Raw genomic sequence first — 19,605 nt, forward strand, 5'->3', positions numbered from 1 at the left:
AAGATAAATGCCATTTAACATATGGTTTTGTGCACATTTTTATTAGAAAAACACAGTTAAAGCAAATAACAATGAATGTTAAGGGCTATAGTGTATTTTACATTGGTCTTTATAGGTAACCCGTTTTTAGGGCCTTATCAGTGAAACGTGAACAGGGTTCAATAAAGATTCAAGCATCGCCAGCGCCAAAGTAGAGGCGTGCCTTTAAGTTGTCTCAATCTAAACATTTTGGAGTTTAATGTAATAAAATCCTATTTACGATCTTATTTATTACCAATAAAGGGGAGCAGAACACCTGCCTCGTAGACCTTAAACTCTGATTCAGATTTGTTTGCTTTGCTCCTTTTCGTTGGTGGAGCCATTTTCCACAATGTGGCATGAATTTGAGTGTCTGTGACGGCGGCTTCCATCTTTTCCTGTGACCCCGGACTGGGGGCTTTTTGGAATGAAAGTTCAAAGGCACTCCCCGCAGCTTACATAAACCACACTCAATTGGCACAAAGAGGAAACTCAATTTGCAGGGAGCTGCATCGTATACTTTTTATAGAGGAACTTTTAGTCATTAGGCCAGAGACTGGGGTGCGCTCAAAGAGCAGGGCGAAGCGACGGGAGGCCGAGCCGTCCTTCCACCTCGGAGCCCCTAATGAGAGATCCGTGGGCTGTCTGTGTGCTCTGCGCAAAAGCCAACGAGATGCCCTTCCTCAACAAAATCTGCTTAGAAGGTGTAATCCTATCACACATGCATATGGCAGTCTTTGGGCAAGGATGTTTTTGGAAGGGGGGAAAAAGCCCAAGATGCTAAATAAAATTAAAATGGAGTGAGGCTAATAAGAGTTGTCTCTGCACCATTAGATGTCAAAATTGTAGATATACAGATGCCTTTACTACAATAAAATGTAGAATTATTTGTTTTTTTGTTTTTATCGTACGTTCCTGATAAACCCAGAAAACTGGATTTTTTTGACAACTCTATAAGATGCAGGCCAGCGAATTTTTTTCTATAACCTAAGAAACCTATGATGTTTATCAGGATGTCTGAAGCAGTTTTGCTGTGTTCCAGATCTACATGAATTTAAACATACATGAAGAGTGCAGACTGACCCCTGGGCTATTCTTTACATATCTTACATACATAATCTTACTACCACATGAACAGAATGATATGCACCTTTTCACAATAAAACAATTTGGAAATATATTGTTGACCCTTTACTTCAAAATGTATATATAGCAAGTAGAAGTAAATGATTAATACTAAGAAACGATTATTGTCTTAAAATCGATATTATGGCATAGGAACTGAAGGTGATTTTCTCCAGACAGCACTGATGTTAAAAAAACTAATACAGTGCAGTGATTTAGGATGTTTCTCTTTTTCTTTTTTTTTGTAATTTGTGATTGTAATATAGATAACTGCTTTGAAATGTATTGAGAATTGCATAAACGTTGTTAATGATTCATTCATCCAGTTTCACTTTTAGAACACTGGTGAACTTTTACCTTTGTCTGCATGTCTTTGCAATGTGACTGGTGCCTTTGTGTCCTCTGCACCCTTCTTCCCCTTTCTCTCCTCCTTTCACAGTCTCTATATATGGCAGATTAATGACAGCTAATAATATCTGATGTTCCTGGACATTGCCCCGTAATGAGTTACAGTCCCAATGGGTTCCTGAGGTGTCACCACTAACAAATTCTCCACTACAGCACGCAATTAGCTGGATAAAAGGAGGCAAAGATTTTTACAGTACTGCAGCAGGCTGGATAGACAAAAAGAGACACAAAAAAGGTAAAAAAGAAACAAAAGAAAAACGGACTGAGAACAAAAACTGTGTTATTTTTGCACATTTTTCTAACAGAGGACTTACCTTTATGGTTACATTACTTGACTGGCTGCTGGCAGAATTTCATTACACCTCGACAAATGTTGAAATATTTTCTGCAAAATGTCAGCGTATGTAAATGAGACTGAGTTCTCATTCGCATGTCACATTTTTTTCTTTGGAGAAAGTTGCTCCTGCCTTCCATCTACCACTGGCTTTCCAACATTTTTTATTTTTTCTCTCAAGGAACACTGAGCCCCTGCTCCTCATCGGCCGCCCGGAAAGCAATCAGAATGTCAGTCAATACGTTTTAATTGCTATATACTTCACCTCACAATAGAGCTGTCAGAGATGGTCAATGGGCAGAGGCTGTCAATACAGCTGAGAGGAGCTACATTGTGATAATAGGCTAATAATATCACTGAGAGCATGTTGCTAGGGCGATTTAACATTATTCCTGTGCTCGGGGTAACAGCGGATAATGTTATGCCTTCTGTCATCCACCGAGGGCCTGTAGCCATGTGATCGCTGTGGGTCTCTCTCTCTAGCTTTTTGCTCCATTCAGAGCCTCTGTGCCCAATGGCTTTAAGGGGTGAACAGTCGACAAGTCATCCTTAATGTGACAACTAGGACAGTTCAGAGCGCTTGCATGGCACCACACAGCCACCGAATCCCACCCAGTTATCACACTGGTCCAGTGGCCGCGGGACGATGAGCAGACAAAAGCCGGCGCCCTTTACATTAAAATATTCAGGCGGCTGTCTGAGTCCCATGCAAAGTACAAGCAAGAATTCCTTCAGTCTGGGGATTGGCGGTGGGCTTGGGATTGTTCAAGTTTTTTCGGTTTCTCTCACAGGCTCCCCGTGTGAAAAATTCATGGCCACTGTGTAGAAAAAAAAGCATGGCGGATGAAACTGGCAAACTTCGAGATCGGAGATCAGGGTGGCTCGATGAATTCTGAGCAGGAAAGGGGCCATGGTGTTCCTGGATGCCAAAAGAAGTCCAGCGATTTGCCCCCACTGCAGACACCACAGATAGATAGACTCGGTAGGGGGCCCAGCACTCCAATGAAAATTACATTCTCATTCGCTGCCTCGCTGTCTATACGCGTTGCATTATGCAACAGTTGAGGATTGGGGCCCGAATGTCGAAGTTGGAAAGCTGTTCTCACACAAGCGAAAACACTAAAATATGTACCATCATATCGTTGTGTGCATGTGTGTGTGTTTCTGTTAAAAGGGGAGAATATGTATATAATCTATTAAGATGAATACTTTTTACTGATGTACATTGTAACTTTTGAGAAGAGGATAAAAAAAGGCTAAATTTTTAAACATTAAGATGCTAAACAGTTCATGGAACTATGGGGGACTTTGCTCTGAATTTCTCTTTAAGCCAAAAAGAATTTAAAATAAATTACTTAATTCTCATAACCATAGACCTCCCTATCATTTGTTATATGCTAAATATGTGCAATAATATAAGAAATCAAGTTAAGGGAGGTGGAGTGTGATTATTATACATTTGCATGAAAATTTAGGTCCCTTCCTCAAACACATCTACAATATTGCAATGCAAGAAAAAAAAATCCTACCTTCAATTCAATTATCATGTGGGGTGAAATAATCATAATGTTGTTGGAAACTCAATTATGGAGGCAACCCATGTCTGAAAATTAGCAGAACTTAGCTAAGGGAAGTCAGCCTTGAATTCATCAAATATGGATTATCACAATATTGCATGTTCACTTTGATTCTGTCCAAAGACAAACATCCTCAGTCACTGGTACACACTCCCAGTGTGTGTATTATTCATGAACGACGCTCTGATCTATTATATATACAAAACTGGTTCTGCACTCATGGCCAGAGGCTACAAAGCTCAAAATTGTATTATATGCACATGCATGATCTTGTGTACAACAAGGTATTTCCCACTGTATATTATTTATTGCATTATTATTATTGTTATTATGAGTATTATTGTGACCATGTTTTAATATAAATGCTTCTGCTATAAGAAATTAATAATTTAAACCATTTGTAAGGGGCAGGGTATCAATGCATAAATGGAATGCTCATATGTGAAGAAAATTACTTTGAAATTAAACACCAGTCCACAGGTCAGGCAGGGAGACGGAGATAAGCGTATTAGTTCATTAAAAATATTAATGAAATATCTCAGCACTCGTGGAGACAGGCAGCCTTGCACAATCTCGTCTGCCTTTCCACTTGCCGCCTCCAGTTGAGTTTGCGTGTCTGAACAATGACTGCTAACCTTATTTTAAATAATGCTAATCTGTATACCTGTGTACATTTGGACAGAAATTGGCAGTGAAAAGTTAACTTGACCCTCTCCAGCTCAAGGTGAGCCTGCAGCATGTCTACTCAGGTCTATTCAGGTTTGGCTTAGAAATATGGCCCGCACACACCCATGCACACACACACACACACACACACACACACACACACACTCACATGTATACTGCATGTGAATATGTGCTGCAAGTCTATGTGTGTCTGAGCCAAAAAGGCAACTTTCCGTGTGCTCTGACACAAGCAAGCCTCGTTTTCCCCAGTAAAAGTGGCGACACCGTTGAGCTGGGAGCAGCCCGCGAGACGACTTCAATCCCACATTATCAGGGGAACGCACATTGCTTCTCACAAGGGTTTAATTTATTTGTGCCTGTTTCAGCCCAAGATTAAAGTTTAATTGGCACTGACTGGCAGCTCCCAAGTTTTGACTAATTCTCCTTATCGGGAGTCCTTACTGAGTTGCTGAGGGCGATGTGAGGCCTGTGTGCGGTAGCAGTGCCCACACACACACACACACACACACAGAAAGAGAGAGACAGAGAGAGAGAGAGAGAAGCAAAGTCAACACTGTAATCCTTTTTTTTTTTTTTTGGCCAATATGTTGAATACCTGGGAATTCTCGTTGCACATTTGCTATGTTTCTCTGGCAAACCCCTGACAACCCAATGGATTGAAGTACTGTAATTAGACATGCGTCAGATTATTTACTGCATAATGTAATTGATTTGTACATGGGATAGACCTCTTATGACTGACTGAGCAGCAGATTTTTATATTTTTGTACCAGATATGTTTTGACACAATGTGCACATTCTGCACATTAATGACAAACATAGCGATGGAAAGAATAATCCCGCTAAATAAAAACAACAAATGTATAGTATTTTCATCCTACAGTGTGTTTTTCATGCATTGTTCAATCTAGGGATCATAATTCATCACGAAATGCATTTCTGTACACATCACACCTCCATAAGTGCTTGTGCCAGAGTGAGGGGTGAGGGGAAAAAAAACACACCTAAGTAATGCAAATTGGTTTGTCTCGTTTGATCATCTAAATCCGAGTTGGGAGAAAATCTCATTTGTGACCTGTAGTATTATTAACAGGTATTTAAAGCGGCAGTTAATATGGGCGGCTGTGTTTCGGCTGGGCAGAGATTTGTGTGCAGCGCTGTGTCTTTACCCGTAAGTAATGCCTCTAATCAGAAGCAATAGCACAACGACACAGGCCAAAACTGGGACGCACTGGATTAGCCAGATCTCTGGGGGACCAACGGCACCAATCAAGCCAAAACCTCAACACAGAACTGAGGACCGCCATGTTGGAGATTTGCCTGCAGTTGTGCATCCTCTGTAGCCTGAAAGCCTCACGAGCACCAAAACGAAAGGCAAATGATTGATTCCCCTCATGCACGAGTGTGTGATAAGTAAACACGAGGAAGGTGTGAAGCGATTCGCACAGAGCCGGGGAGGCGGTGTCATGGGGGCTCAGCAGGCCCGTCCAAACCAGTTTCTCACCTGCCACCGTAAATCTGGGATGATGCCAAACTTGCAGGTAGGGCAGACTGTGCACCACGTCCAGCTGGGGACAACATGCTCCCTTAATGCAAATAGTGTGCTAATGCGTTGTCCCTGAGCACATGGCATGCCATGCACTGCAAAAGCGCTCACAACAGGCGGCACCTGTGGGGAACGGTGTGACCAACCTCACCCATTCACCTGAACGTGCACCGAATTTCACATTTACAGGCAATTTGGGGAAAGCCTTATACTTCTAGACAATCCGTAGGTTTCCATTTACATTCCATTACATTTACATTTACAGCATTTATCAGACGCCCTTATCCAGAGCGACTTACAATCAGTAGTTACAGGGACAGTCCCCCTGGAGACACTCAGGGTTAAGTGTCTTGCTCAGGGACACAATGGTAGTAAGTGGGATTTGAACCTGGGTCTTCTGTAAATTGAACCTGGTTCTTCTGGTTCATAGGCGAGTGTGTTACCCACTAGGCTACTACCAGCCCATTGACCATTATCATTGACCTATCACAGACCAAAACAATAAAACAACTCCAACACCATGTTATGGGCTGACTTGGATAGCTTTACGTATTTTGCAAATGAGATTCGCGTTATTCCTCTTTGAAGGCCGACAACACCACCACATGCGCGCTTAGTCCTGTTGTCCACTTTGACTCCAATTGAGCGAATACACACAGGAGTAGATTGACAGCTAATCACATTATCTGGCTGTTTTGGTTTTTAGTCAGTCTAACACAAAAAGTACTTTTTTGTAGTAGCCTGAATGATGCCTGCAAACGGAAGCATCTTCCCTCTAGTTTGTGAACGCATGTGTGTTGCGAGGTGGTGGCACAGGCCTGTTGTCTGTGTGCTGGTGCTTTACTAACACAGTGTCCCTGATGGGGATGTGCATCTACAGCGGGGCCGGGACAGCCCGTAGACGCAGGGTTTAATTTCAGCGCGGCGTCGGAGAAAGGCACAGAGGGGGTGTGAAGTGTGAATCCCCTGTCATTTCACTTACGCTCATCTCGCCCTAATGAATAAAAGTACCTCTCTGGGCCTCAGTCAGCTCCCACTAATTTCACCAGACCCCAGAGAGAGCCCGGCCCAGCCGTCAGGCCGCATCAGTCTCAATCAGCACTGCCGCACGACGTGTCCCCACCAGCCCCAGCACCAAGGCCATGTACCCCAGAGAGGGCACCTGATCTGGGGAGAGCACAGACTCACCTCTGGGTGGGAAGCTAGCATCTGACTGCTGCGGATCCTCTGTCATACCTAATGGTAGCTGGCTATCAACACCTCAATGAGACATTATAGACACAGTACAATACAGCTCTTCATTATGATTTTTGTAACAATATCAATACAAGATTTTGGAAATGATGATAAAACACAATTGTGATTCACAATTAATAATTCCCCAAAATAATGGAAATTGAACCCTCCAGAATTAGGCAGATTTATTTCTATTGCAGTAAAAACTGCAGAGTTCAGTGAAATGATTGTCAATGTGATACACTGCAACACAGCACACATGCACACAACAAAATGTGTCCTCTGCTTTTAACCAGTGCGCCCGGGGAGCAGTGTGTGGGAATGGTGCCTTGCTCAGCGAATTGTGGATTCGAACTGGCAATCTTCTGATTACGGGGCCACTTCCTTAACCACTACGCCACCTCTGCCCCAGGAAACTATTCTGGAGAGTCAAGATTTAAGAGATAAGATAAGATAATATGATAGTTTATTAATCCCACAAATGGGAAATTTAACATGGGGGTGGCCACATATGAAGGATTTCTGTGAGGTCAGAGTCCATGTCACATGTCAAGCTTCTATTCTATTTTCCTGTTGGAGGAATTTTGGAGGAAACGTTCTTCTCTTAACTAGAAAACTTTGCAACTTTCACATTGCAGCCGCGAGACCACAAATCCGCTGTGGTTCTTCTCAAATGCAGAGACGTGCAGTCAAGCCAAGCTAAACCAGCGCTGCAGAGTCAGGTCCTGTGCAACAGATGGTGAATGATGAACACAAGACTGAGCCAAGATGCTGGCACTGGTTCTGTTTAAAAAAGGGGTGTGTGGAATTCTTCTCTTGCTTGGCAGCAGTGTGATATCAGCCGTCCACATTTATGACACTTATTGGCAGCGTAGCATGGTCATCTGTGCCTTCACTCGCCGACTCCACCAAAAAAAAAAAAAAAAAAAAAATTGATAAATAAACAAACACAGATTTATTTGTGTAGTCTCTCTGTATCCCGATTCATTTTGCATTTCACAGCTTTGTGGTGCTGTGTTTATTCGAGGGCATGCCGCGCTCTCATTGGCTGTCAAAAATGCATGTTTTGTCTAGTGAGCAGTCTGTTTACCAACCAAAACAGTTTTGTTGTTACTCGTTTGGCAAATGCTGCCCATTGAGATCCAATTTGCTGGAAGCCAGAGCGCGCCATCGCTAGTTTCTTCATCAGGCACTGGGGTTTGGCCAAAGAGTTATGTTTGAACATATTCAAATTTGTAAAGCTATTAAATGTTCATTTGCGCAAACAGATGAGTGAGACATGCACTGGTTTAATCAAGAACCGCATTGCATTGGTGTCCCTCAGTGAGAGCGCAGAACGTGGTGCTTGTTCCGGTAACCTTTTTATAGATTTCCTTTTTAAACGTGCCCAACTTCTTTTAGACAATTTATTAGTTTTTAATACAAATAAACCCAGAGGGATTAGTAAAGATGTAAGCCTGTTTTTTTTATCAGCTGGAACCGTAATGTGTTGCCACTGGCTTTCCTTGACTTGTTAATGCTTAAACCTCTCAGTCTGTTAATCACTGTACAGTGCAGGCAAAGCAGCACTTTTCCACGAGCACCGTGCCTTGGAGAAGACCCGCTCGCAGCTCGAAAAGCCACTTTATTAGCTCTGATCGTGAGTTGAGGGTGAATTAGAGAGTAATCATCCAGGCAGATGGGCCTCATGTCGGAGCGAGCCTCGTTTGCGCAATGACCATCTCCCTGTGCTTACCATACGGCTGGCGGCTGCACCCGTCTGTGGTGTCGGGGAGGAAGGAGCCATGGGACGCTGGCTAAATGAAGCGCGTTGACACTGTCTGTTGTGGAGCCAGGGCCGAGCGGTGGTGGGCCACAGTATGTAGTGTGATTGAAAACGAAAGATGAAAAACGCTGGCGGGATGGGGGTTGCTGTGTTAGCTGAAGCAAAAGATTTGGTTGACTAAAGGGGTTTCTCAGGACTTTCTATCAAAAAACAATGAATTGAAGGAGCTTCAATCCTGAAAGCACCTCCTCTCCTAAAAGCCCTTCCTCTGTACTATAGTATGGACGTTCAGGGATCATCTTGGCTCTGCCGCAGCTCTGTCAGAAAGGTTTTGATGGGAACACCCATGCAGGCCTCAGCTGACAGGTCGCAGCGCCCTGGCTGCAATGGAGACTAAAGCACTGGAACCTCACGTGGGGCCTGAGCTGATGCTGCCTGACGCAGTCAAAACACGGCCCACCATGCCCACTTTACAGCACCGCCCCGCGCCGACACTTCAGGCCTACCTGCACGGACGTGCCCAATGCTGCATGTAAACACTGCCAGAGCCGGTAACCTGGTGCATGTCAGCGACAGTCAGAGTGCTCTGCAGAGGGCCGCTTTAGTCACCCTTGTCTGTGCGTCGGCGCAAAGATAGGCAGTAATGTAGGAGAAGAAAAGCGAAAGAAATGGAATAAATAAAGCGATGCCCAGTGATTCAGATGAACACGCTATAAATGATAAACCAGCAGAAAAAAAAGAAAAAACTGTGGAAATGTCAGAGAAGTTCACCTTTTGCTGCGCGAGTGCAGCGATGCATTTTGCTAGAACAGTCCCTGTCACAAGGAGCCAGGCTGTGCTTTTGAGGTCAGCAAGTGCAGGAAGTGCAGTGGGTGCAGAATGTGTTGGCACTTACTTCCTCCATCTAAAGCTCCTGGATGTGAAAGCTGAGGTCACGAGAAGAGTACAAATGAGAACTGATGGCTCTGTTGTTCTGTGTCGTCCTCCTTATTCTATGCTTTGCTATTTCCGAGTGGCGGGGTAAATTCGGAACCGACGCTATGCCCGCATGCAGTTGTATAAAAGAGACGTGGGAAGTTCAGACAGAGGCACATTATCGTCCATTAAGACACAAGCTTCACTTCTTTCACACAATGTGATGAGATTTGCCCTCATTTTTTCTTTATTTCTTCCCCACTGCAGTGGGCTTTTATGCGCGTGGACCTCCATTCTCATAGGGGACTTTGCAATTTTTCTTGGTCTGTCTTGCACATCCATTATATGCCACAACAGTTTGACTTAATCATCAGAGACCCAAAAGCACTCAGTGTCCCTGTTCTCCTCATTTTTTCCTCTTATATTGGGGATTTTTCTATTTAGGAGTGCATTGTTTTAATGCAAATTATAACCATAAAACCCAATACCCCATTCGGTTAAATTAATAGAATTACAAAAAAAAATGTAATGATAGCAATTAAGTCTTGAAAATGCAAATTTTATAGTCAAGGACGATTACCTCATTTATAGTGTGTGCTGGAATGATGCCAGCTGAAGGTAATTTAGATCCTAGTTGCTCACGGTTACATCATGATGAATATGTGTTGTGCAGCACGATTATGCACCTACAATCTGAGAACTTCAAATGAGGAACAGGAAATGAATGGGTTCGAATGCTGAGATTGTGTACTTCTGAATGAGACCCTTTTTTATGTTGGAGATGCTCTATAATTTTGCCACATGACTAAGAAAAGGAAGCATGTGGATTGAGCAGACTTCTAGAACAAATATTTAATGGAAGTGACAAAAAAAATGCTCCCTTCGTCTGTACAGCCTTATGTTGATAACATTTCTCCATTTATATTAAAAAATTTCATCAAAACTAGGCAGATACTAACGTGATCAACATTCGGTCCTATATTATACATGCATCAGTACATTTTTGGAGGGAACATTCGTTTGGATTGGGCCCATCCTAATAATGAGTGAAACATTTTAATTTATTGCTTTTGCATGATCATAGTAAAGCCTTGCATTCCCCTCGTAAGCACAAGATGATGCATCAGGGCTGCAGTCTATTCTTTTTCTTAATGGAGGCGCTAATCTGGATTGCAGCAACCACGACAAAGCACTGTTGAAGACAAAGCACCCGAGCCACCATGGGATGATATAGCGAGACTATTATAGCGGAGTTGTAAACCTTAACACAACCAACACCCCATCATAATAGAATATTGATTATATCAGAACTTGGCCCCTGCTACTTTCCGCTGTGGAGCACGAAAGGTCATTTGATGTGAAAATGTAATGGAGAGAAAGAGAGGTGTTCAGACATTTATGACACCCCTACAATTGGTTTTATTTTAGCCATGTAAAAAAAGAAGCCTCATTCAGATTATAAGTACATTTTCTAAAGCCATATCCTGAGAGTTTTCATTGAATATAACCCTAAATATGCAGAGCCAGCTGCACTAGACAAACATCGAGTTATTAACTCCGATTGTTGCAGGCCTCTGTTGTTATACGCTCTTATTTATTTATTTTAGAAAACCAACATCTGCTTCATCCACCATGAGTAACTGAGGCGATTTGGAATATTAAATGTTGATAAGCTGTTAGAGGGAGGGATGGAGGGAGGGTGGGGGGAAAGAAAGGAAAGTATTACGAGAAAAACAATGACGAATAACCACCTACCATGCAAACAGCCGCACAAATTACACCATGAGCAACAGACAGTTATGCTTGATTGGAGCAATTTAATGTTTCTTCAGAAAAAAGGGAAGTCAAAGCAAATCCTGGGAGGACAGTTAAGAAAATGACTTTTTAATCATGTGAGGAGCCACTGTGACTTCTGTCTCCTGACGACTCCTTCAAGGGTTTGTGTCATTAAGAAGATTTTAGGGCCTTTTGTCGCCTGTTTGTGAAATGTCGATTGCACGTCCTGCGCACCACCTTTTGACTGATCGCTAAAAGTATGCATTAACACAAAGGCACGACATGCACAATATATTAGAGTTCTGACTAATCCCCCACAGTGATGTTATAGGCATCGCAAACTATTTATTTTTCCTGGGACTTTGGAAATATATTCATGAAATTTCAATGTCCAATGAAAGAAGCCATCTTTTAACCAGAACACCACTGTGACATTCCATCCCTCATGTCGCCTTGGAGTAATGCATTATTTTAACCAAATAAATAGTCATCCGTCTTTTATTCCCCCAACCCTGACACTAACATCAGATAATTGATCAAAATCTATTTGTTTACTATTTTTGTTTCTTTTTTTTATTAGCATTAATTAAACTGCTACCTTTACCCTGTATTGATCCTGTAATGGTTTAGCTAATATTAAATATCTCATGATGACATTGGTCTGATATTCTAGTGTTTGCATACTTTTAGAATACTATTAAAGAAAACACTCAGTAACTACTGATAATGTCGCCAAAATAGATTATTTTAATTTTGCCATTGGACAGCAAGCATTTATACATACACACTCACATGTACATATATATGTGCAGAAAGCTTTGTTACTACTGTGGGGGGACTGAGAACTCTGTGTGGCTTGGCTAATAAATTATTTAAATCCATATCAACCCCTGCTGTCTCTTCTGGTTATGGATGACAATAAAACAGTCTCAGTTCTGAATCAACGTGACAAAGAACAAAGCAATCATGTCCAGCCGGCCGATCTGCGCCAGTGATGAAGCATGGCTGTGGAGAATAAGGATCACCTCAGCCTGTATTGATTAGTGTGTGTAATAAAGAGAGTGAGACAGTTGGCCCCACTGTGGATATGGTTCACTTGGCAAGTGTTATACCCAGGGCCAGGGGCGCTATTGTGAAGAGGTGCAAGGACGGTTGTGTATGTGCATGTGCGTGTGTGTGTGTGTGTGTGTGTGTGTGTGTGTGTGTGTGTGTAAGACATGGCGAGAGAAAAAGAGTTAGCTGTGTGTGTGTGTGTGAGAAAGAGATCTAAAATAGCTAAATATGCCGATGTGTGCATTTTCTCTGAGCCTGTGCCTATGGGTGTCTGCAAGCATAAATAAATGAGCGTGTGTGTGTGTATGTGTGTTTGTGTGTGTATGTGTGCTGCAGGCAGCTTTCCCTCTGTGGCATCCACATGAAAACACCTCTCACACATAAGGGGTTTGCACATGGAAAAATCAATAGGCTAGTGATAGAAATATGCTCGACCCATTCCCCAGGTAAAAGATTGATCTGGGCTCTACTGAGGTTCTGTCGAAATTTCAAATAATGGTTAGAGGCCACCAACCCCAAAATCTCACCAGAAGAAAAAAATAAAGGGGAAAAAAATCTCCAATATAATTATACACTTACATGAGTGAGCAAACCTTTCAATGGGCTATGCAAAGACTCTGTGTACCGGTTTCAAATGGAAGGCTGCCAAAGGTTCGGTTAAAATCACTGTGATGCACAGCATTGTAAAAAAAAAGCAACCTACGTGCTTGCACCTTTGTAGATGTTTCATCCGTTTTGCATTCTGCTTCCTTTCTTCTGAAGAAAAAAGAAAACGGAATCTGAGAAAAGAAACTGTAAAGTGTATTTTGCAATTTGAAACATTTCATAGTAGTTATATTGTTGATAATGAATCATTCTTGGAAATAAAACGCACAAAATCCAGCCCTTTCCCACAAGATTATTTTTCATATTGCAGCAGTATGCAGGTTACAACATCTCTGAGCACCTTAGCGTATCAGTAAAATGTGCACACTTTGAGTGATGACTTTCCTACAGGAACTAACAGCTGTATGTGCAAATCATGCATATAAATCAATTACCAGGGCCTATGTACTTTAAATGCACCCATTAATTAAGCAATGTCAGATACAATGAACCGTGAAGTTCATTACATTTTTAGCATTCAAAACCAGGATTATTTGAGAAGGAGATGGGTTTACCTAATGATTAGCACCACAAAGTCGGGTGGCTGCCAGGAATAGCCCAGCGAGATGCGCACTGAAGGATGAGCCAGTTTCAAGATGTACTGGACCAAGAAGTAAAGATTTTTTTATATATTTTATTATTATTTGTAACCATTTGTCACCTTAGCATTAATATGCTGATAAGCTTGTGGCATTGTGTGTATCTGTATTTTATTTTTATTAATTTCTTTTTTATTTGTGCATGGGAATGAAGCCCTGCCCTTGCCCCCTGTGCTGGGCTGCGATTCTGTTAAAGTTGCACGGAAGTGACAGGGTGAGCGGAGAGAGGGAAGGAACGAAAACATGGGCCCAGCTGCCTGCATTAAGCAATGACCTCTGAATAATGAAATATGGCGAGAACATTTCCCAGTCATTACAAGATTCCACGTTGTGACATGATTTGCATATTCATATGCCCCCCCCCCCCTTCCTCTGCAAATTATTTTCCTGTGAGCAGGACATCTGCCTCTGCCACCCTGGAAAAATAAATAAATAAACAAACAAACACGAAATGCACATGATCCATCCAGATGCTTGTACTGCTAAGCAAAAAAAAAAAAAAAAGACATGGGTGCAGGGGGGTGGGGGTGGGTTTGACATTTTCTCCACATCTCATGAGCGAAATGACTTAAGAACCAGAGAATGGACATGGAGATCAGGACAAATGGTGACTGTTTTGGCCAATGGGAGCACGAAACCCTTCAAGCCTTGTGCTCGTGCTTTCATGAAACGCGGATTAGGGTTTGGATGAAACAGCCTCACGTAGGGAGTCTCCATTGTGCCAAGTGGGCTGTTTGATTAGCTCTTAGCCCTGAATGCTACTGGGTTGAATGAACTTACTATGGCACTTCACTATGGTGTGATCTGAAAGACAGTGTTGTAATTAAGACTTATTTACCATGGTACACATCGGTACTAATGTGCCCCTAATACGGTGTTGAAGTTGAGCCGGGCAGTAAAACGTCTGCAATAAATTCGTAAGGAGAACTTTTGAACAACATGACAACCAGACAACAGACAACCCATGCTGCTTAAATGATGAAACTCAAATTTCGTCTCATATAAACATCATCGAGAACTGTGTTGTACTTAAGTTCTTAAATAAATTCTTTACTGCAAAACATCGACTTCACAGATGCACTTTGTGAAAACACCAATTTAAATGAACGAGAAGCATGTAAAACTCTCTACTGTTGAGGACCGCTCATCATAAGAAGGAAGAGCAAACACCTGACGGTAAATTCAGTATTTGCTTCGCATGAATTCCTTTTATTTATTTTAATTCAAACGAATCATGCCGGAGCCCAGCAACTGCCTCCAGAATCGCCCATCTCACCGTACACCATAACAATCACCAAAGCGCTGTTTTATGTGAGCACCACAAGCTGAGGGGAACATAAATATAGAATTAGATAAAGTGCTATTTCTTTTTATGTTTTTACCCCTCACTAGCAAAATCCCCAGGTTTGGACTATGCAGATTTAGAAGCTTACTTCAAAAAGTTGCGGCTCCCATATGATAGCTCGGCAAAAAAGGGCTTTTCTTTTAACTTAAATCAGCAAATGCAAAGAAGAGACCTAGAGGCATCATTTTTAGAAATAACTGCTTGCAGGGATTGATTTGAAATTTAAATTGTGGTGAAAGGCTGTTTGTCATTAGCAATCAAATATTTGAACCTTTGGAGTACCTTTTGTCCTCTGGTTGTGATTGCACACCCCAGCATACAGGTCTGTTGACACATGAAAGGAGTTCACTGAGGAAAACTTCACTTTTATCAGAAAGCATTAAACCCAAACAATGTGATGACTTAAATACAGAGAGAAAAATCCAAAAGTAATTACAGATTAATTTTACTCACTTATATTCATTGCATGAAATATGAAAAGGATGTAACCAATATTGTATTAAAAGTGTGAAATATATATTTGTTAAACATTGTTGTATGCTAAAACTTTAATGATAAATTTACAAATTGCATAAACCATGCACTTACATTTCAAATAATATTCTTTATGTATAAATATATATGAACTGTTATGAATCCCATGTAAGCAAACATGGCTCAAATAAAATGAACAGACACAGCTATTCAGTTCCCGATTCCACTGAAAGAAAGTCTGGGTAAATAAATTAAACATCAAAAACAGTGCTGTAGCAGTTGAGGTTGTGTAGGTTACAGAAGGTAACACAGAACCTCACAGAAGGGAGCAACTTTAATGCCCAGTGAGTGAGGGTAATGGGAGCTCCCAAAAGGGCTCCCTGCACAGAACTTTCATCTCATAATGGTTGCCCATAAAGGGAATCATCATCAATGAAAATGACAGGTTATTAAGATCAAATATTAAGCAATGGGTTTAATATGGTAGGTTATCTATAAAACCTTTACAACCTGGTCTTATGTGAACAGATTCCATCGGCCGTGCCCAATGCCACAGACACATGTTAATAAGCCCACAACCTTTAATTAAGCATATGTATAAGTAGGCACCCATTACATGGTGATTTGTGTGCCACTTCATTACGTCAAGCACCAGCTAGCAGACATGTATTCAATACAAATCAAGGCAGCCTGAATATTATCCCTGCTGAAGGTGGGTCCAATATTGATATTTTATCACTGGCCTCTGATTAGCGACTTTTAGGATCTTCATTTCTCATGGGGTTTGGACAGCCCTGAAGACCTAATGATGCTCATTAATTTCCCCACAGTGTCATTATTTTATATTGTTTGTGGGTGACGAATTACAGGGCATATTTACAGAGCCAGAGCTGTACTGTACATCATGCACCATCAGTAATGTACTAAAACTCTCGTCTTTTACACCTACAGGTTAATGCAGTCTCACGCCCCACAGACTGCGCCCGTAATGAGGTACGTGCATTTGTCCTTACCATTATAAATACAATTTTGGGCAAGAACAGTTCACCTTTGTGTGTGTGTGTGTGTGTGTGTGTGGTGAGGGGGGTGTTATTGAGATATTTTGCTGAGTGAGGTATTAAGTGAGGTATTCCAGAACATTGTAGAGAAGGTCACTGTCTGTGGTCTTTCGCTGCTTCATTTCTTGACTCACTTTGTCCCAGCGGTTCGACTCTGTGAGATCCTGCAAAAGTGAGTGGTCAGGTAAAGAAAACATCTTGTTCATCTCAGTTTCTGTATTCACAGTAAATCGTGCAAAATTAAGCAGTGCTATATGGATAGATGCCTCATTTCAATCACCCAAAACAATAAACAGTTTGTTTTAATATTATAGACCTTAAGTTACATGGCATAGGTACTGAAGAAATGTGTGCATTTACAAAATATCATTTTATATGAATTTAATATTCTTCAGTGATTTTAACTCACGTAATGCTGGCTTCCTTTTTTTTATGTCTCTGAGCTGCTGCGAAGAACAAGCTTCCTCTTCCTCCTTTCTTGTCCTTTGATCAGGCAGAGACATCACACTAGGAAGAGGGCCCAGATTGTCCCCATCGCCAATAACCTTTCCAAAGACAGAGAACACGATGCTCTATGTACTGTTGTTATGCACGGTACACACTCAGCTCCACTGTGACCTGAACGACCTGAGGAACTGCACACACTGGGGAACAGAACCGGCATAAATTCACTAGAAATATACCTCACCACAAGCCTTCTTATCTGCCCACAAACCTGTAGGATAATTGCACAGTTCACACCTTGGAGGTCTCCCCGTGAAACAGATATGCCTGGCAGGTGAGCATTAATCTCCACCTACCACACACAAAGCCAAGGACACCATCCGCACGCTGCAGAAAGCACAAAATGTGAAGCAGAGCAACTCACGTTCCAGTGACCTGAGAGCTACTGAAGCATGGTTTCAAGCTCCGGAGCTACAATCAAACATGCGGCAGAGTAATTATAAAACAGGGACGGAGGAGGGAAGCTGATGCAGTTTGTCAATTAACGTAGCTGCAAGCTGCTTTCTGTAAAGGTTAACTCTCTTCATATTCCAAACGCTAAATTGGGTCAATAATAGCGAGTGTGTTTTCTTCCGCTAGCATGTCTGGCCCAGCTGACTCATGGAAACCAATGACTTATTAGCGCAGGATGGAGCGCACGTAAATGGCACTGCTCTTCACCGTGTCCGCTCGAGGCACATCCAGTTCATCCGAGAATATCACTCCCGGTTTACACACGTTGATTTAATACAATTCCATCTGATATTAATGCAGTTTAAGGAGTGCATGTCAGTTTGCAAAATGCCATGAGAGCACAGTACTCTGACTAGAAATGAAAATAATTGTGCATATATATATATATATATATATATATATATTTGAAGATACATGAAGCCCTGCAGTAATTTTGTGGCAAATTTAAAATGATTTGCATTTAAAATGTCATTCTTGTATATGTTTCTAACACATGCTACACATGTGTGCAGTCCTGGGTTCCCTTTGTGCTGCGTGGGCAATTCATGGCCTTAACGTAAAGTTGCAAATATCCAAAATCTGAGAAAATGGGTGATAAAAAGGCAGCAGCTGTATTTACTGCACGTTAAGATACTCATCAGCATTTCTTCGGAGCATAAATAATTTGCGCGGAGGTAATATTCAAGCTGTTGGAGTTTTAGTTGTGCATTTTTAATGGAACTTTTACAGAAGTCGAGCCAGGCCTCACATATGCTGCACATCGCATATGGACGAGTGCGATGATGCAGCACAGTTGGCTAGACCCATGTTTTAGAGGCTGCAGTCGCTTCAAAAGTAGCCCCAGAGAAAATAGACATAGACACATAAACCCACTGCCGTTTTAGTGCACAGGATAATGAATGTGTCTCCGTTTATGTTGCCTTCCATCTTGTTCTCACAGATAAAGCTGTTGTCAGCCTTCTCCAAAAGTTGCAAGGTTATGCGGGAGACATTAGCCATAAAACATCGTTTGTTGCCATTTTAGAGACTGGTAAACATCTGTTTAAATAATGTTCTCTGCAATAATTTAATTTTCCTTTGACGCAGTTGTTAACCGTTGTCTGCATTATAAGACATGGTCATTCATTGCTGCAATTTACCAAGTGGGCAGTTTTCTGTAACATTAAGTGTTATAAGACGTTGCATCTTGGACGTTGCATTGAATGTCCGGTTTCCAAGTTCCCCATTCAAAATTTGTGCATTAAGGTGCTGATAATCTACCGCCATGTTTGGTTGGTCCAGAGATGAATATAAACAGAAATTTCTGATGTCTGCTTAAGGCACCGGCACAATTGGTATTACAAACAAAGAAAACTAACGGGGAACACAGGAAGAGGAGAGGATACATGAAAACTGCTTGTCGAGAACAAACTAACATGTTAGTATGTCAAATAGTAATTAAATGCTATTCACATTTCCCCAGTTTCTGCAGTTCTGTGTGTGTTTTAGTGCATTTTTTGGACAACTGTTGCATGAATCAATCGTTTATTTGGCAACACACTGCTTGCAATACTTAGAATGTATGATGTTTTGATAGAGGTGAGTTTTAATGGATGCATGAGAGCAGAATGCATGAGAGCTGTCAGTCATCACAATGGGCCTTTATATATATATATATATATTAAAAAAAAACATAGTTAAAGTTCATCTTCTGGCAGAAATTATGACTCTCAAAAAAGGCTCTGAGTGGGTAGTTAGTTCCTCCAATTTAAAATAAAGATAACAGGCAAGAATATAAAATTTTGAAAAAAATTTGTTTGTTTAATATGATGCCTCCACTGTAGGAAACACACAATATGTGTCAAGCTGTGCTTCCTGGTGCAGTGGGTGTGAACGGTTCAGTATTATGCACAGACTAAACACAGACGAAGAATAACCCGGGCCTCTTCAGTGGAAGTGAACCATTAGTCAACATAACCTCAGGAGACAAAAGGACGACCTAGTCAGTAGATAAGATTAGTTTGGGCTGAAACCCCAAACCCAAAGAGAGAGATTACATGCTTTATCGCCATCCCGGCATCATTGCCTTGGCATTAAACAGTAGTTAT

General features: G+C 41.6%; 1 protein-coding gene across 3 annotated transcripts in view; it reads right to left on the minus strand.

Moving 5' to 3' along the window:
- Positions 1-14,199: 14,199 nt before the first annotated feature.
- The window catches only part of ofcc1 (orofacial cleft 1 candidate 1), a 63,079-nt gene continuing 57,673 nt past the window's right edge, over positions 14,200-19,605 (minus strand). For all 3 annotated transcript variants that reach the window (XM_028968436.1, XM_028968444.1, XM_028968429.1), the window contains 2 exons: positions 16,971-17,106; positions 14,200-16,725 (listed from right to left, as the gene is read on the minus strand). In XM_028968436.1, coding sequence (XP_028824269.1) covers positions 16,655-16,725; positions 16,971-17,106 — 207 coding nt within the window. In that variant the 3' untranslated portion in view covers positions 14,200-16,654. The remainder of the gene's footprint in view (positions 16,726-16,970; positions 17,107-19,605) is intronic.

Source organism: Denticeps clupeoides, chromosome 2 (genome assembly GCF_900700375.1).
Source record: "Denticeps clupeoides chromosome 2, fDenClu1.1, whole genome shotgun sequence".
Lineage (NCBI taxonomy): Eukaryota > Metazoa > Chordata > Actinopteri > Clupeiformes > Denticipitidae > Denticeps > Denticeps clupeoides.